Source organism: Rhipicephalus sanguineus, chromosome 8 (assembly GCF_013339695.2).
Source record: "Rhipicephalus sanguineus isolate Rsan-2018 chromosome 8, BIME_Rsan_1.4, whole genome shotgun sequence".
In the NCBI taxonomy this organism is placed as follows: domain Eukaryota; kingdom Metazoa; phylum Arthropoda; class Arachnida; order Ixodida; family Ixodidae; genus Rhipicephalus; species Rhipicephalus sanguineus.
The window spans coordinates 158,987,012-159,002,676 of NC_051183.1; the positions used below are offsets into that span (position 1 = coordinate 158,987,012).

Here is a 15,665-nt window from a genome sequence, read left to right on the forward strand (position 1 = left end):
ACGTCAAAACCTTCTCGAGAGGCCGCGAGACGTCCCTGTCGGTCGCACTGTGTGCCACCAAGGCAAGCATAAATTCTTCGCTCTCACTTTCATCTTCTTCCACGACATATGCACCTGACGTCCGGGAACGACTCCTGCGGCATACCCTGGCCAGGTGACCTTTCCTCCCGCACAGACGGCATTTGGTGTTTCGATGGCGGCACACGTTAGAATCATGCGGCCCGTCGCAACGTTAGCACAGTGGGCGACTGCTTTCCAGGTTGCTGCTCGTCGCCCGGGACTCACGTCGTCGTAGTCGCAGCAGGGCGTTCATGGTACCACTTCCGTTGCCCACGCCAGTCTCCTGCATGTCACGGACGTCTTCCTGTGCCTTCTCGGAAGCCCTGGCGAAGTCCTCGGCCTCTTTCAAGGTCAGCGTAGCTCGCGTCAACAAAGAACGCCATGCGTCGTCGTCCGGGATACCGCAAACGATGCGATCTCGTAACATACGATCCATCATACTACCGACTTTGCAGCTTTCGGCTAGCCTCCTGAGTTCCGCGATGAAATCTCGCACTCTCTCCCCTTCCTTTTGCTTCCACATGAAAAACGCATAACTGGCTGCAATTTCCTTAGCTTGCGGGTTGTACTGATCTTCCAGACATTCCACAACCTGGTCGTAGCTTAAGGTGTTGATCGGGGTGCTTGGATTACGTCCTTGTAATATCCGTACAACGCTGTCGCTCAGCGAAGAAATCAGCAAGGCGCGGCACTTCCCGGGATCCGTTACTTCATGTTGTGAGGTGTCAGCCATCCCACAGTGTCTATCTCCCGTGTCTCCGGACAGATGGCAGCACTCATCCGATCCGCCTAGCGTGTCGAGCGCCCAGTGTCAGTCGCGGGTGTCGCGTGTGAGACGCTAGCAGAGTCAGCCATGGACCGCCCGCGTTGCTAGTGTGATGCGTTGTGCTGGTGTTCTTGTGTGAGTGTCGCCCTGTTTGGCCGCTGAGTTTCATTTTTACCGTGTTAATAAACATGTAGTCACAAGAGACAGTGCCCGTTCCTCTTCAATATTCCGCCTACGAGCCTCACATCTGGCGCAGTCGACGGCGAGCCTCTGCAACTGTCTCGTCCAGCCCGCCTTCGCCCGAAGATGTTCGACCTCAGCCCCGAAGCCATTAGCAAGTAAGCGGAACCTTCCAAGCCGTGTCACAGCGTCACGAAAAGCCTTTTAAGCCTTTGCACCGCTGCACCGTTCGCAAAAGCCAGGCCTAAAACGCCGTTCGAACTTCTGCAACGCAGCTAGGCCTACTCAGCCTGCAACGTAGTTCGAGCGTTTCTGACGGAGCTAAGCCTACTTCGGCATTCGACTCCAGCCACAGTTACCATGCCCGGAATCCTCTGGCACGAATTGGACACGGCGACAATGTCCCGCCTCAGCGTCGAGCTTCTCCGCGAAGAGCTCGAAAGACGAAGCCTGGAAACGACCGGCACGAAAGACGAGCTTGTGCAGCGCCTACACAAGGACATCCAAGAAAGCCGTGACTCGACTCCGACGCCTGCCCAGACGCCGCCGCCGGCTAACTTTTCCTTGGATGCCGCTACTATTCAAGCGCTCGCGGCGTTGATGCAGCAGTTGCCCCGGCCTTCAACAGTTGTCACGACATTGCCCGACCTTTCGGCGTCGATTCCGAGCTTCGACGAATCTCCGCGACAAAGCGTCAACGCATGGCTTGACGAGGTGCGTCGAGTGCAACAACTCGCCTCTTGGGATGACGCCACTACCCGCCTCATCGCGGCTAGCAAATTGAAGGGCACAACTCGGAATTGGCATTTGACGTTTGGCCACCAGCATGTGACATGGCAGCAGTGGAGCAACGCGCTCAAGAGCACATTCTCATCAGAGCTCTCCCTCATAGAGTGGCAGGAGCGCGTCCTGAAGGTTAAACAGCACGCCGATGAGAACCTCCGCCAATACGCCTTCGCCAAATTGCGTCTCGTGGAACAGTGCCCTGTCAATCTGTCCGAGGGGCAGAAGATCGACTACCTGCTTCAAGGCTTGCGTGAGCAGCACGTTATCGCCGCAATCGCTGCTAGCCAGCCCTCTACAGTCAGCGATTTTATGGCGACGTGCATCAGTCTGGACAAATGCGCCCAACACGCCCAAATGCAGCCCTATTCCAGACCGTTGCCTGCCGAGCCCCAGCGTGAGGCGCATCAGTTTTACTCGTCAAGGTCGCCAGCACCCACCATTCCAGCCCAGCCACCTCGGAACTCCAGGCCTCAGCCAACCACTCCTACGCCTTCACGCCCACGACAGCGCATAGCAGACATGCCCGTCCATGAGCAGGAAGCCAAGTACGCTGCCATTACCGCTCAGTATGGTGCACCTGCATACCGCAGTGGTCAGGACCTCAGCACGGCAACGTGCTTCAATTGCCGGCAGTTAGGTCACCTGGCTGCCAGGTGCCCTTCACCCCGAGCTACGCGTCAGCGACTCCCAGACAACACGCATCCCCATGCCACGGCCATGTCTTGCCTAGAGGGATCACTCGTGCAGTGCGCCGTCATTGAAGCTCATGTAGCAGGTGTTGGAACTGTCGACGCCTTCCCAGACAGTGGCTCTAAGATCACCATATTGACTGAAGACCTTGTCCCGTCATCTGCCTTGACACCTTGGAAAAAGCCACCTCTCTCTGTCGTGGGAGGAGGTACAGGTATGCCAGCAGGTACGCTGTCGACTTCCATTTCACTTGGCCCCATATCTGCAGTTGTGGATGTGACAGTGCTTCCCCGTAACCCCCTACCTCTGATCCTCGGCGAAGACTGGTTTCAAGCTGCACAGGCAGAACTCATCGTGAAGCCACCAAAGCCCACGGAAATTCACCACCCAAGCACAAATACAGCGCTCTTCTGTCTTCAGAAACTCTTCCCAAGAATGGCCAATGCCGTATTTCTCCACAGCCAGCCCTTGTTTGCTTCAACTCAGTTCACTACTGGAGGACTACAGCTTGAACCCATTCCTGATAACAACCGACCGCCATCGCTGTCACTGGCATGCCATGAAGCACTATTTGAGAAAGGAGTCAAAGACAAGCCTGTGGAGTTGCCCCACTGTTCAGCCAGCTCCACAACAGACGAGACAAGTTCCCTACTGCGTGAAGCACAAATTAGTCAACAACTCTCCAGCGAAGAGTCAACTGTCAGTCCCGACAGGGAGACACGAGATGAAAGTCCAGAGAAACCAAGCCGAAGCCGGGATGCGAAAACCAGCCGTAGCAGAGAGAAAAGGAGTCACAGCCGGGAGAAAAAGAGGAACCATAGTCGTGCGAAAAACAGAAGCCTGAGCCCAGAGAAAAAGAGAAGCAAAAGTCGTGAGAGGAGAATGAGCCGTAGCCGAGACAGAAGCCGCCGCAGCAAGGAGAGGAAAAGACGCAGGACCCGAAAGAAAGAACGAAGTCCCAGCCGTGAAAAGACGCGGAATCGCCACCGTGAGAAGCGGAGTCACAGTAGAGACAAAAGGAGAAGCCGCAGCCGAGAAAAAAACCGAAGCATAAGCCGAGATGGGCGCAGGAGCCGTAGCAGAGACCAGAGGAGAAGCCGCGCCAGGAAGCGCCCAAGTCGAATTCGAGACAGGCGGAGGAACCGAAACACAAGACCTCGCAGCAGGAGCCGTCCTCGACGAAGCTGGACCCGGGCCATGCTGCTGCAGAGTAGGCGGAGTGCCGAACAGTTGCGGAACAAGAGCAACAAGAGCCCCATAGTCCCAGTCGCCCGCGCCGTCATATTCGTGAGCCCAGAAGGTTTGACGACTACGACGTCTGACGCAGCCAGTTCTCACCTACGCCACTGCCACAAGCCCCGTCACCAGCCCCATCCCTGTGCAGTTTTCAAGACTTTTTCATGTGCCGAACATTACGACCACGGGACTTGGTCGCCTAAGAGGGGGTGGGATGTGAGGTGTCAGCCATCCCACAGTGTCTATCTCCCGTGTCTCCGGACAGATGGCAGCACACATCCGATCCGCCTAGCGTGTCGAGCGCCCAGTGTCAGTCGCGGGTGTCGCGTGTGAGACGCTAGCAGAGTCAGCCATGGACCGCCCGCGTTGCTAGTGTGATGCGTTGTGCTGGTGTTCTTGTGTGAGTGTCGCCCTGTTTGGCCGCTGAGTTTCATTTTTACCGTGTTAATAAACATGTAGTCACAAGAGACAGTGCCCGTTCCTCTTCAATATTCCGCCTACGAGCCTCACATCGTCCCTCGAAGAAGGCTTCAAGACGTGTGCGGTACGTACCCCAGCTTCCCGCTGCTCCGTCGAAAGCTGGTGACCGAGATCCCATGTCTTCTGGTCGTCCGCCTTCAGCCGAAGATCATACCGGAGTAATGATCCATCTTCGTCGCCACTGAAATAACGTAGCTGACACAGGCCAAAACCACAAGTAAAACAAGGTTTATTCCAACGACCTGCGATCGTCGTCTTCCTCGGTCTACTCAGACCTTTGTGCACGCGCCGTGCAGATGCGCCCAGCCGCAGTTCCGCAAATGGCGCGATACAGCAGGGTGCTTCCCAACTTTAGAGAAGTTATGATTTATGACGTAGTGGGTGCCTTGCTAGTGTACTTGTATTAGTAGCCCCGAGAGAGTTTACAACGGGCTCTCGAAATGCCACTCTTCTAGCTTTCCCTGTGACTGTGCTGCGCTTTCCGCACAGGTCTGGCGCTCTTTTTTTTATAATTAAAAATATTTTGAAGAATGAAAAAATACATTAAACTTTTGCTTCTCTTGGGCTTCTTTGCGAAAGTCGCGCCGCCTTTTTGGGGCTTCTTTTGTGATGAATATTTTCTTGTTAGCTCGGTAGCATCTGGTAACTCTGAGAAGGCGGCGGTGAAACGGCGTTGGTGCACGTGGAAGCTGCACGACTCCGAGAACGAGCCGTCACACCCGAACACCAGAGAACACTGCTAACACGAAGCGGAAGACGAAATGCGTCTAGGGCGTCTCCTCGATGCTAGCACGGTCAGCGATCCTCGCTGGCATCCAGACGCTCTAACCATGGCCTCCGAGATTCCGCACCGTCAGAGAAACTTGCCGGCGCGCAGTCTCGGATGCCATGGGTGGAGCGTCTCGATGCCAGCGAGGAGCGCTGGTCGCCATAGGCTTATCTACCGGGGGGCATCACTGTAAAACAGCGCAAAAGGACGAAGACACGAGGTGGAGGACAACACAGGACAGGCGCTGGACTAACAACTGCTGGGTTGATTGTGCCGAAAGGAATATATGCGCGTATTTCGACTGCGCGCGCATCATGGCATTACAGATAATTGTCACTACTTTCAAGCAGGCTATATTCGCAATCATGAGGACAGATAGATGGGGTGGAAATGCAAACATCATGGTTGTACTTAATGTGAAAAGCTTTTATGATTTCAAAGGCCAACGACGACGTGCCCGTACATCTATGAGAGGTGCGAACGCTTGGTTTCAGCGCGAGTTTCTGTCTCTGGTTTGGACAACCGTGTCGTGTCTGTGACTGTCTGTGGTTTAAGTCGAACCTTTCTGCGCTGAGAATCAACGTAGAAACAATCTAGCATCACCAAGCTAAAGCCAAGGAACAACCTAGAAGCAACCTAGAAACTGCATCAGCTAGCTAAGGCCCACAAACAAGAAGGAGCCAGGTTAGCCTTCAGAGTCGTCCAGTTTCGCTGTTTCAAGCCTTGCGCGGCTTAGTGCAAGGTTCGCAAAAAATTTTTTTATTCACTCGAAGCTTTGTCGAAAATGAAGTATATTATACTACTAACTAAGAATAAACACAAGCCCCGGAAGCGCGCCTGCCATTCATGTATGCATGAGAGCGGTTTTTGTTCTAACAGTAAGTACTTTTCTCTCCTAATGTAAGTACCACTTATATTAAAAAGTTATGGTTCATTGTCGCTACTTCAAATATTAGGTTTGCTTGAGAAGTGATGTCAAAATCTTTGCTGAAGCTTGGCAGAAAGTTAATGTTTTCAACGGAAAACCAACGACACGAGCATGTGTCTGTCTGGGAAAATCACCTACCTGAAATACACGGAGACTTGGCGTCGCGGAAATAAGCAAATGTTATTGGATACTAATCTCTCTGCGTGGGACAGCAACGGCTACTTGGGTTGAGAGAGAGAGAGAAAGCTCTTGAATGAAAAACAGAATGCTGCCGTCGTATATAAAGGCGCCTATGTGCTACTCTGTATAGGGGAGGGGATTGAGGACAGAAAGGCCCTAGGAGGAGGAGGGAAAGTTACGTTACAGTTTATAAATCCGGTATAAGTCATCGAGGAATCTGAACAGAAATTTTAAAATCTGACGTTGCTGAGAAGGAGAGGATGTAGGTCCAAGTATTTTCCCGAGATCTAGCGGTGCTCGGAAAGTCGGGCATATTCTACTTTGGAGACAAGTTCTTTCTTGTCTGTATGCCTAGCAATCTAATAAAATATAATCTATTGATTCTAAAGCACCACAGTTTTCACAGTGTGTGCCAAACCAAGGCGGCACATGTAGCTATTGGTGAATGCTGCGTTGAGGCGAAGTCGATGATAGTGTCTCAAGGTGACGGGGAAGGTTGTAACCGACTGCGCTCTTGAAGGCACCTACAACCGGCACAACAAATGGCACATACAACAGGAAATTCTGTGCTGGCGTAACTTCGAAACAGCATGTAGACAAAGTTTGCTATACCTCGAATACATAACTAGAACGCATCTCGCCACGCATTGGTTACAAGTAGAGACCGGATTTTAGGCAAATGCCTATTTTGTTCCTTGCACTCCTATCGCGCCATTTTGATAAATGAGCATGAATTAGAGGTTAAGAAGGGCTTTTATAGTGTTTTATAGTGCCTATAAAAGCCTATTTTTGGCGTTAGTGCTTAAAATCTTACAAACTATGGGGTTCAACCAACTCCTGGAAAGCAACCGCTAGCAGCAGGGAAGTGGGACAAGCCGGCGAGCATTCGCCGCCGCACTGACATGGCGCGAGCGGTTAGCGAATGCGAACCCGCCGACAGCCGTCATCATAATGAGAGCGAAGAGCACAAAAAGCCAGAAAACTGATGTGCACGCAGCTTTTATTTTGTCTGTAATTTACATTTTAAGGTGTTCACTGCAGTAGCGTAGCAAGAAATTTTTTCCGGGGAGGGGGGGGGGGGGTATTTAACCATACTTTATGTATTTCGTGAGTGTGTTTGCGTGTGTGCGTGTATATATACACATGCAAAACTGAATAGTATCGTGGGGGGGGGGGGGGGAGTGAATTCCCCGAACCCCCCGCCCTTCCCCCCACCCCGCCGGGCTACGCCAGTGGTTCACTGGCAGGGGAGAAATTGGCTTTGCCCGATTCGACCGGGCCAATAGGAGGAATCCCATCCTTCTGGTCCTTTAGCGGTCTGGCTATCTGCTCCTGCTCTGCCCTTCTCAGTCATGCCGAAAAGACGCCCAGGAGTGTGTTCATTCGACAGTGGTCACTTGACTCGCCGTGCAGAACACGTGAGAGGCCGTGTTCTGCGAACCGTGTGGGACAAAGCACAATTGAACGGCTATGTTCAACTGTTGGCGCCTTTGTGCCACCTTAAGCAATAGCATTCTTGTTTTCCTGTCGCAGATAGAGGTCGCGCACGTCTTTGTTTGAAATTATTTGCATTTACGGGACAGTTTATTGTGCCTATATTTACGATATTGGAGGCCTAAAACGATGTTTTGCCTGCCTATTTTTGGCGCCTAAAACGAGCTTTTTTATTGCCTAAAAATCCGGCCTCTAGTTATAAGGAATAGCCACGAAAGCAAAAGCTTTAATTTATTAGAAGCTGAGAAAGATCACCATCTACAGGCTCTACAATTTGTCAGCACCAGACAAATATGCCTGCACTACATATGGTTGAAATGGAAATGAAATGCAAATCCGTATCTAGCAGAGACCAAGCACAGGTCAGACTGCCGCCGTTGTTTTATACATGCCTGTGTCATGACGTGTGCTACTCTTTACAAGAAAAAGGGTGTAATCGAGGCGCTTTTCTGCCACTCACCAATAATCGTCATTGGCTTCCTTGCGTTTATTTTCTGAAGAACTCTGCTCTGGCAACCGTCCTATCAAAAATACTATGCCACCCGCCCTGGTGATCTAGTGGTTACGGTGCTCGACTGTTGACTCGAAGGTCGCGGGATCGAATCCCGGCCGTGGCAACCGCATTTCGACGGAGGCGCCGAAATGTTAGAGGACCGCGTACTTATATTTATGTGCACGTTAAAGAACACCAGATGAGCAAAATTTCTGAGGCCCTCCACTACGGCATCCCTCATAATCATATCGTGGTTTTCGCACGTAAAACCCCCACAACTGTCATATTCTAATTAGGCTGTTAGCCAGTCTTGATTATCTGATATGCCACAACGGCTTGTTTCTGTCGAGCGATATTGTGGCCCCTTGTAGGCCAATAGAAAAACACATTGCAACTTTACTTCTCATCTCTAGAGGCGGCAGTATATCGTCGTGTTTACTTGCTGTCCTGTGACTAGTTTGATACATTAAGTTCATATACAAATACTTTTGCATCAGGAGCATGCTACTTTTCGTAAGCTGCGACAAATCCGAGCCCTCCTCCGATATCAGCTCCTTCGACGCTTCGGTCGCTCACACAACCGGTCCGTGTGCCGGCACTTTTCATCAGGTTTGCATTCATAATTGTGACGTTGGTGCTGTTATAGGCAATTGGGCCTCATGTCGAGCACGTCGTTTAATGCTCACCGAGGTTTTAAAATGCGTTACGTCGACTGCGACAAGTCACTTTAAAATTTCTCACGAGTTTCCAGCTTGAAAAGTAAAATCTCTCATCAGATGCATAAAACAATCTTGCGATCGTAACTTACCTATCGCGGAAACGAAAAATAATGTCGCCAGCATCTTCATCAGTACTGGTATAGAGTGCTGAGCAGCTGGCAGGGACCCGGGTCTTTACTGCGTCGGCGTCTTCGTTATCTCTGCACAGACACTGTTTGTACGACCCCCATAGAACTGCGACCACGAAGCAGTTGTAATGACGTAAGAGATTTCAGCCTTGTTGAATTTAGCGGATGTTACGCATCGCATAGATTGGAGCCTCACAATCATTCGGGTCGAGTGATGACCTTAGTCCGTTGCTGTTTCAGCTCGACGTATCGCCCTGAAGAGATTACATTGTGAAGATTACGCAGAACTGCTCTCAGCTTGTCGAAAATGACACTCATTCGATATGTGGGTGGAGAAGAAGACAAAGCAACAGGCTGTCGCTTGAACTCTTGGTTCTTGCGAATTCAGTTTGGTCGCGCTATCATTGCGATTTTGGCTAAGTCTGTCAGACTTCATTATTCTTACTTTTTTTATTTCGCGGTCACACCCTGTAATTAATCATTCGAAAGGTTCATTTAATAAATTTATCATTAGCCAGTGGACAAAGCGATTTCTGGCACAAATAATGGTGGTCTATTAGATTGATTGACTTCGGCATGCCGCATCGCACTATTGCCATGTGATCTTCATAGACAATTGAATTTTTTTTTTAATCGCCAGGCCTGCGCAGAGCGCGCAGCACAGTCACAGCTCTAAGAGCGGCCTTCCTAGAGCCCGTTCTAAACTCTCCTGAAGAAACTATTAGAAGTACACATGCCAGGTATTGACTACGGCACAAATCATACTTTTTGTGAAGTAGGGAAGCACCCGCTATGCCCGCTATTCGTTTTTCTGCGGGTAATTAAGCGAGGCACCCGCTACTCATCTGTGAGGCATTTCTTTCCTTTCGAGCGACCGCAGCTTGAGTATGCGTCTCCTATTTGGTCACCTCATCAGAAATACCTAATCGAAGCGTTAGAAATCATTCAGAATAGGGCAAGCCGTTTCATTGCTCACAACTACAGTGCCCTGTCTAGTATCACGCAGATCAAAGCCAAACTTTCGTTACAGTCGTTAAGTAATCGCCGTGATAATGCATTGCACACATTGGTTCATAAGGTCATTCACTCTGAGGGATTATCACTGCCATGTTTGAAACACCAAGTCTACACACCGTGAAGATTCCACAACACTCTCAGCTACGCCCACGAATATGGTTCAACGCGGTCGTTTAATTTTTCACCATTACCTCGCGCTATCCGCCTCCGGGTCTGGAACAGCGTACCGGATAAGAATGCTCCGCTTAGAGGCCATGACGCTTTTAAAGATGATAGTCTTTCTTGGGGAACTTAAACACAGAAATTTCGGTCTGTCTGTCTGTCTGTCTGTCTGTATTTCTGTTTGTCTGTCTGTCACCCGATTCAGCCACCCGGTCAAAGTTTAACCACTTTCTGAACGCCCAGCCATCTTTCACAGGTATCGCCGTTCATACTTCTGAACATTGTCAATCAAAAAGCAAATGTTACGTATACCTGAGGCGCAACATCAATACTTGAGTATTCAGTAGGGTTGAGAGCTGGGCTAGTTGGTGAGATATCATTTTAACGTATGGTGTAGTAGCGCAAACGTATGGTGTTTGCATTTAACGTATGGTGTTTGCGCTACTACACCATACGTTAAAATGACTTGAGTATTATGTGGTGTGTTCCTTTAGAATTACGTATCTATGTATTTTCTAGTAAATACCCTAGTGTGTGTTCCGCTGCGCTGAAAATGCTAGTGTTTTTTGGGCTCCGTTGCAAATGCGACGCTAGGAGCCAGATGCTGCGATTCAACATAGAGGAGGACGACTCATGTAGCACGGCCGATCGTCTTTCGACAACATTTTTGGGGAGTTGCTCGCAGGATTTCATGAAGAACGGTCGCATCGTCCGCGACGCCCTGGATCACTCCTCGTGCCTCTCGCTGATCGACGCCCCGTGACGGCTGCCTCGACCGCCATGCCGTGCGCCTCTCATCGACGGGGCCTTCGCCGCCTCGTCACCGACGTGCATCGTGCCCCTAGCTGATCCTGGTCCCGTCCCTGAACTCTTGTGACCGGCTCCCCATCTTTCCTGTCTTCTCTCTTCGTCGTTCTTGCCGACCCTCTATCACTTCTTTCTCTTTTCTTTCTATTTTTCTTTTTATCCCCATCCCCCTACCCCAATAGGCCGCTTAGCCGTGTCGCCTATAGGCAGACAGAAATTAGCGCCCTTTTCCTTTTCCTCAAGAACCACTACCACCACCACGACATTTGCAGCGAAGCGCGCCGATACGCGGCCAATTTGTTGTTGTTTTTTTGTTCAGTTGACCAAACATTTTAGGGGCGAAGCACCTTAGGGTCTCGGCGTGTCGGTGTGCATCGTCGTCTGCACGGTCCATTTGTTTGAGCGCGAGAGAGGGCGCCACCGCCTCAGCGCTCGCCACGTGGCGAGACAGAGCCACGGCCCGCGTTGACTATAGGTAGAGCTCCGTGTTTTCGGTGTTTATATTTCTTGAAAATCGGCGGGTATTTATCGGAGTTTATATTTTTGGCAGAAATACGGCGTTCATCAGAGTTTATTTCTAGTAAATCCCCAATTCTCCGAAATTCGGAGTTTTTGCATTATTCCAAAACCCCAAAAATTATTGATCAATTCATATCTGGACACTAAAACATTAAAACACACGAAGCACATTTTATTTTTTCTAGAAAGTTTGAATGCACAGAAACATATACGCACAAGCGAAATCCTTTAACACAAAACGCCTGCGTATATCAACCTTATGCTTAAAGCTTACTGTAAAACACGCAAGCATAGTTTGCGAGGTTGCTGTCAGTGATCGAAGTGCGCTCCTTTCGATTGATGACTCTCAGCTTTCAAAATGCCCTTCCAACGTTAGCGCTAGAAACAGGAAGCGCCAGAAGACCCAACGCGCAGCGAAAAAGCACTGGCCACTGGACATTGTGAAGTTTCCAAAACGACAGGGGTTCAACAATGTTACATATATCATCACTTTGGAGCTGGTTCATGTCGTCAGTTTCAAGAAGCACCGATTGAAAAATAGGCGCATAGGTTTTGAACGCGCAGGGCAGCTCATGCTTCACATTTGGCTTCTCAATTTGAACACAGCACCACAACGATTCTTTGGTGTACATGGGTTGATCGCACAGGTTCCTCTCAGATGCCTGTCTCAACTTTTCGCCGACAGCAGCGTAGTATCCGTGAAAGTCTGCGACAGTCGTTAAGCGGTCAGTCTCGTCAAGGAGGTCCTACAGACTTGTGACATCTGATGCGAATACCTCGGTTGGATCACGCCATTGGCTGATGAGTGCGTGCAACGAACCCCCAGTATGGGATAAACTTGGTGCACCATGGTACTTTCTGCCTCAAGTTACTTAATGATTGAGAGAACGGCACACGAATTGGTCTTCAGAAACCTCATGTTAACGAGCAAGTCGTGCAGAGCTTCGGGCGATGAAATAAAACTCTTGAGCTTCTCACACTTCGTTCGCTTGACTTCGTCGCTTCTCAAGAAAGACAAAATGGCCCGCCAGTACTCTAAAATATTTTCAAGAGCTTCATTAAAAGAGAACCACTTCGACGGACATACCGTTTTCAGCGACTGCATGAACATGCCCATGGCCAAGCACACAAGACCACACTTACGGCGCAGCTCCCGCGACGACTTCAACACGGCAGAAAAGTGCACAACGAAATCGCTAACTACGTTAAACGAGATCGTCCTGATTCCATCCTCCTGAGCGTTGTTGAGTAGGCGGCACGGATCTTTGAAGTGAAGAGCCTTGAATTCGGGGTTGGAGAGTTGCAAGTCCTTGTGAGGCTTCTGCATGTAGGAAGCTGAGTCAGAGCACAATACAGCTACGTCGCCTAAATACAGCTACGCGCGGTAAACTTTAGATCGGTCAAACCAGAAGATGTATCAATCAGCGCTTAGAACATACACTTTCGATAAAGAACAAAATCAGGTCATATTGACCCTCGAAATCGGAGTTTATCGGATAAATCCGAATTTTCCAAAAATTTACCGCCGAACCTTTATCGTATTTTTTTCGGATAAAACCTAAAACACGGAGACCTCAATATGGGTGGTGGTGGTAGAAACATTTATTGCCAGTGTGTGAACGTAGGGGCCGAGCCTCCTACATGGCACGTAGGTGCTCCCTCACTATGAGCAGGCACCCTTATACCCCTGTCACACGGCCACCACCGAACTCCGTTTATCTCCGTTCCGCATTGAACTCCTTAATGGAGCTTAACCAGAATGGAGTTGTGGCCGTGATACACGGTTCGGTGCATGCTTTCGACGGTTGCCGCATGGGGCAGAAACAGCGCTGCTGCGCTCGTCGAAACGTCCAATTTTACAGCGAAAGCTGTTATGAGATCATTTCACCGGCCGTTTTTGGCGCCGTAGTTGTCCGCCGCCGCCGCCGCCGCCGGTGTCCGTAACAAGTATCGCTCGAAATAAGAAAAAAAAACGAAATAAGAAAAAATTCCAGGATGGACCGAGGTTCGAACCTGGGCCCTCTGCGTGGGAGCCCAGTATTCAACCTCTGAGCCATGCCGGGAAGGAACCACATTAGCATATGCAATATAGCGTCGTAGAAGAGTAAAATAAGCACCAAGCGTCGCACAACGCGAATTCTGTAACCAGGCGTCACAGAATGCGAATTGCGCAACGAGTAGGTTGTTGAATGCTTCCAACCCATTACAAAAAGCTCCGCCATAATTCTTCATCGTCATCAGGCACAGCATCAACAAAGTGCGCATAATGCCTTACATGCATTGAGCAGTTACCACCGCTCTCCGTAGAATGACGAAAAATGGCATAGTGCCTGCTTCCCTACTTCTCAAAAATTACAATGATTTATGGCGTAGTGGGTTCCTCGCAAGTGCACTTGTATTGGTTGCCAAGGAAGCCCATAAGCGCATGATCCATTTCCTCGGGGTCTCAGTAAAGTTCTTCCCCCTCCCCCCCCCCGTCTCCCTCCCACGTCAACGTATGTTATACAGCATGACGGGAGAGGGAAATAGCGACCGGGCGTCACCCAATGCAAATTACATAACTGGTGGGCCGTTTAAACATTCCAACCCATTACAAAGGGCTGAGCCATAATTCTTCATCGTCATCAGTCGTCGCGTCAACAAAGTGCACATAATGCCTTACAGACGTGTAGCTGGTGCCTCGTTTCTCCGCAGAATGACGAATAATGGCTTAGTAGGTGCTTAGTAGGTGCTTCCCAACTTCACAAAAATTGTGATTTATGGCGTAGTGGGTACCTTTCTAGTGTACTTGTATTGTAGCCCCAAGAGAGCTTAACGGGCTCTAGAAACGCCGCTCTTCCAGCTTTCGCTGTGACTGTGCTGCGGTTTCAGCGCAGGCCTGGCGTTTTTTTGCCTGTGTAGTCGCCTTTAAAGCAACAAAAACGTATTTTTGTGTGTTGATGAAGTGCTCGGAATCACCATTGCTGTCACAGTGCTTGTGCGTGCGCCTCACACGTGCAGAAACAAATATGGCGCGACACTTCACAGCGGCGGCTTGGCGAGGCGTTGGTGTGGAGAGTACAAGCGCTGATGTCCGAAAAAATACAACTAAAACTCACACTAAAGGGCGTGAAACGCTACGCAAGAAAGAGCATAATTTTTTAAAATTATAATTGAGCTCATTAGGACGATTTTGCTAGTGCGGTTTTCAGCGTAGCAGTAGCTGGCTGGGAACGAGAGTACTCCATCGAGCCGAAATGGTCATTACTAGGGGTGTGCGAATAGTGAAATTTCATCTCGAATCGAATTCGAATCGAATAGTGCCGAATATTGGCCAAAGATATCGAATATCGAATCGAATATTGAACAGTCCATTTACACGAAACGTGTACCGCCAGTTACGGCAAGACGAAGGAAAAATCAGGGACGCTACGGCGTGCTGACAGCTTCATTACGCACTTGTTCGGAAGTGGCTTCTGTTTCAGCTTTTATGGGCGCGCAAGCATGTTGATAGAACAGCCGCCATTCCAGTCAACAGCGCCACTCTTAACCTCCTAACGGCTAATCTAGGGGGGGTACGGAAGCTACTTTTCTTTCCATGTGGTCGAGCATAAGGCTCATCTGACAACGGTAATGTTGTGTTTCATCGCCATGGGTGCTCCGGAGCCAAACGTTTTCAGGCGCCCGTTCACAGCAGCGTTTTAACTGCGCGCCGGAACGATGGGAGTTTCTGTAGTAGTGGTGCGGAGCGGCAGCGGCGACTGGCCAGCGTGAACAAATTTTAACATGCCAAGCCAATCACCGAGGGTTTCGCAGGCCAAAGCCACGTCGTTTTATGGCGCTTGTGGCACAGGCGACCGAACTACGCATGAATCAGTGCCTTCGCATGACAGTTTACTGACGTGTTTTTATACGTGTGGAAATGACGTAGTCTACTTTAAGATCAAGATGCGCTCGCTTTTGAACCAGGATATCAGTGAAAGTTTAACGAACGGCGACGTCACCGTTAGCTTTAGCCACTCTACCCTAACCAAGTTGCACCAATGGCCTTTGTAGTGTTTTAGATATTCGCCCTCTCGAATTATTCGAAACTTCGAATACTAGCTATTCGAAAGTCGAATAGAATTATTCGATTAGGAACTATTCGATTCGAATTCGAAACTCGAATATTCGCACACCCCTAGTCATTACCGAACGCCCTCCACCAAAAGCTCCATTTAACTTCCTCAGCGAAATGGTGACGCTGTGACATGAACCCATCTCCTTCGGGGA

At 49.8% G+C, this 15,665-nt stretch overlaps 1 protein-coding gene and 1 pseudogene across 1 annotated transcript; both read left to right on the forward strand.

The window, feature by feature from the left end:
* The first annotated feature begins 782 nt into the window (after nucleotides 1-782).
* LOC125759621 (uncharacterized) lies at nucleotides 783-2,659 on the forward strand (annotated as a pseudogene).
* Nucleotides 2,312-4,177, forward strand: LOC125759513 (serine/threonine-protein kinase fray2-like). The gene has a single exon (XM_049418381.1). The coding sequence runs from the start codon at nucleotides 2,312-2,314 to the stop codon at nucleotides 4,049-4,051; it is 1,740 nt and encodes a 579-aa protein (XP_049274338.1). The 3' UTR covers nucleotides 4,052-4,177.
* Nucleotides 4,178-15,665: the final 11,488 nt, after the last annotated feature.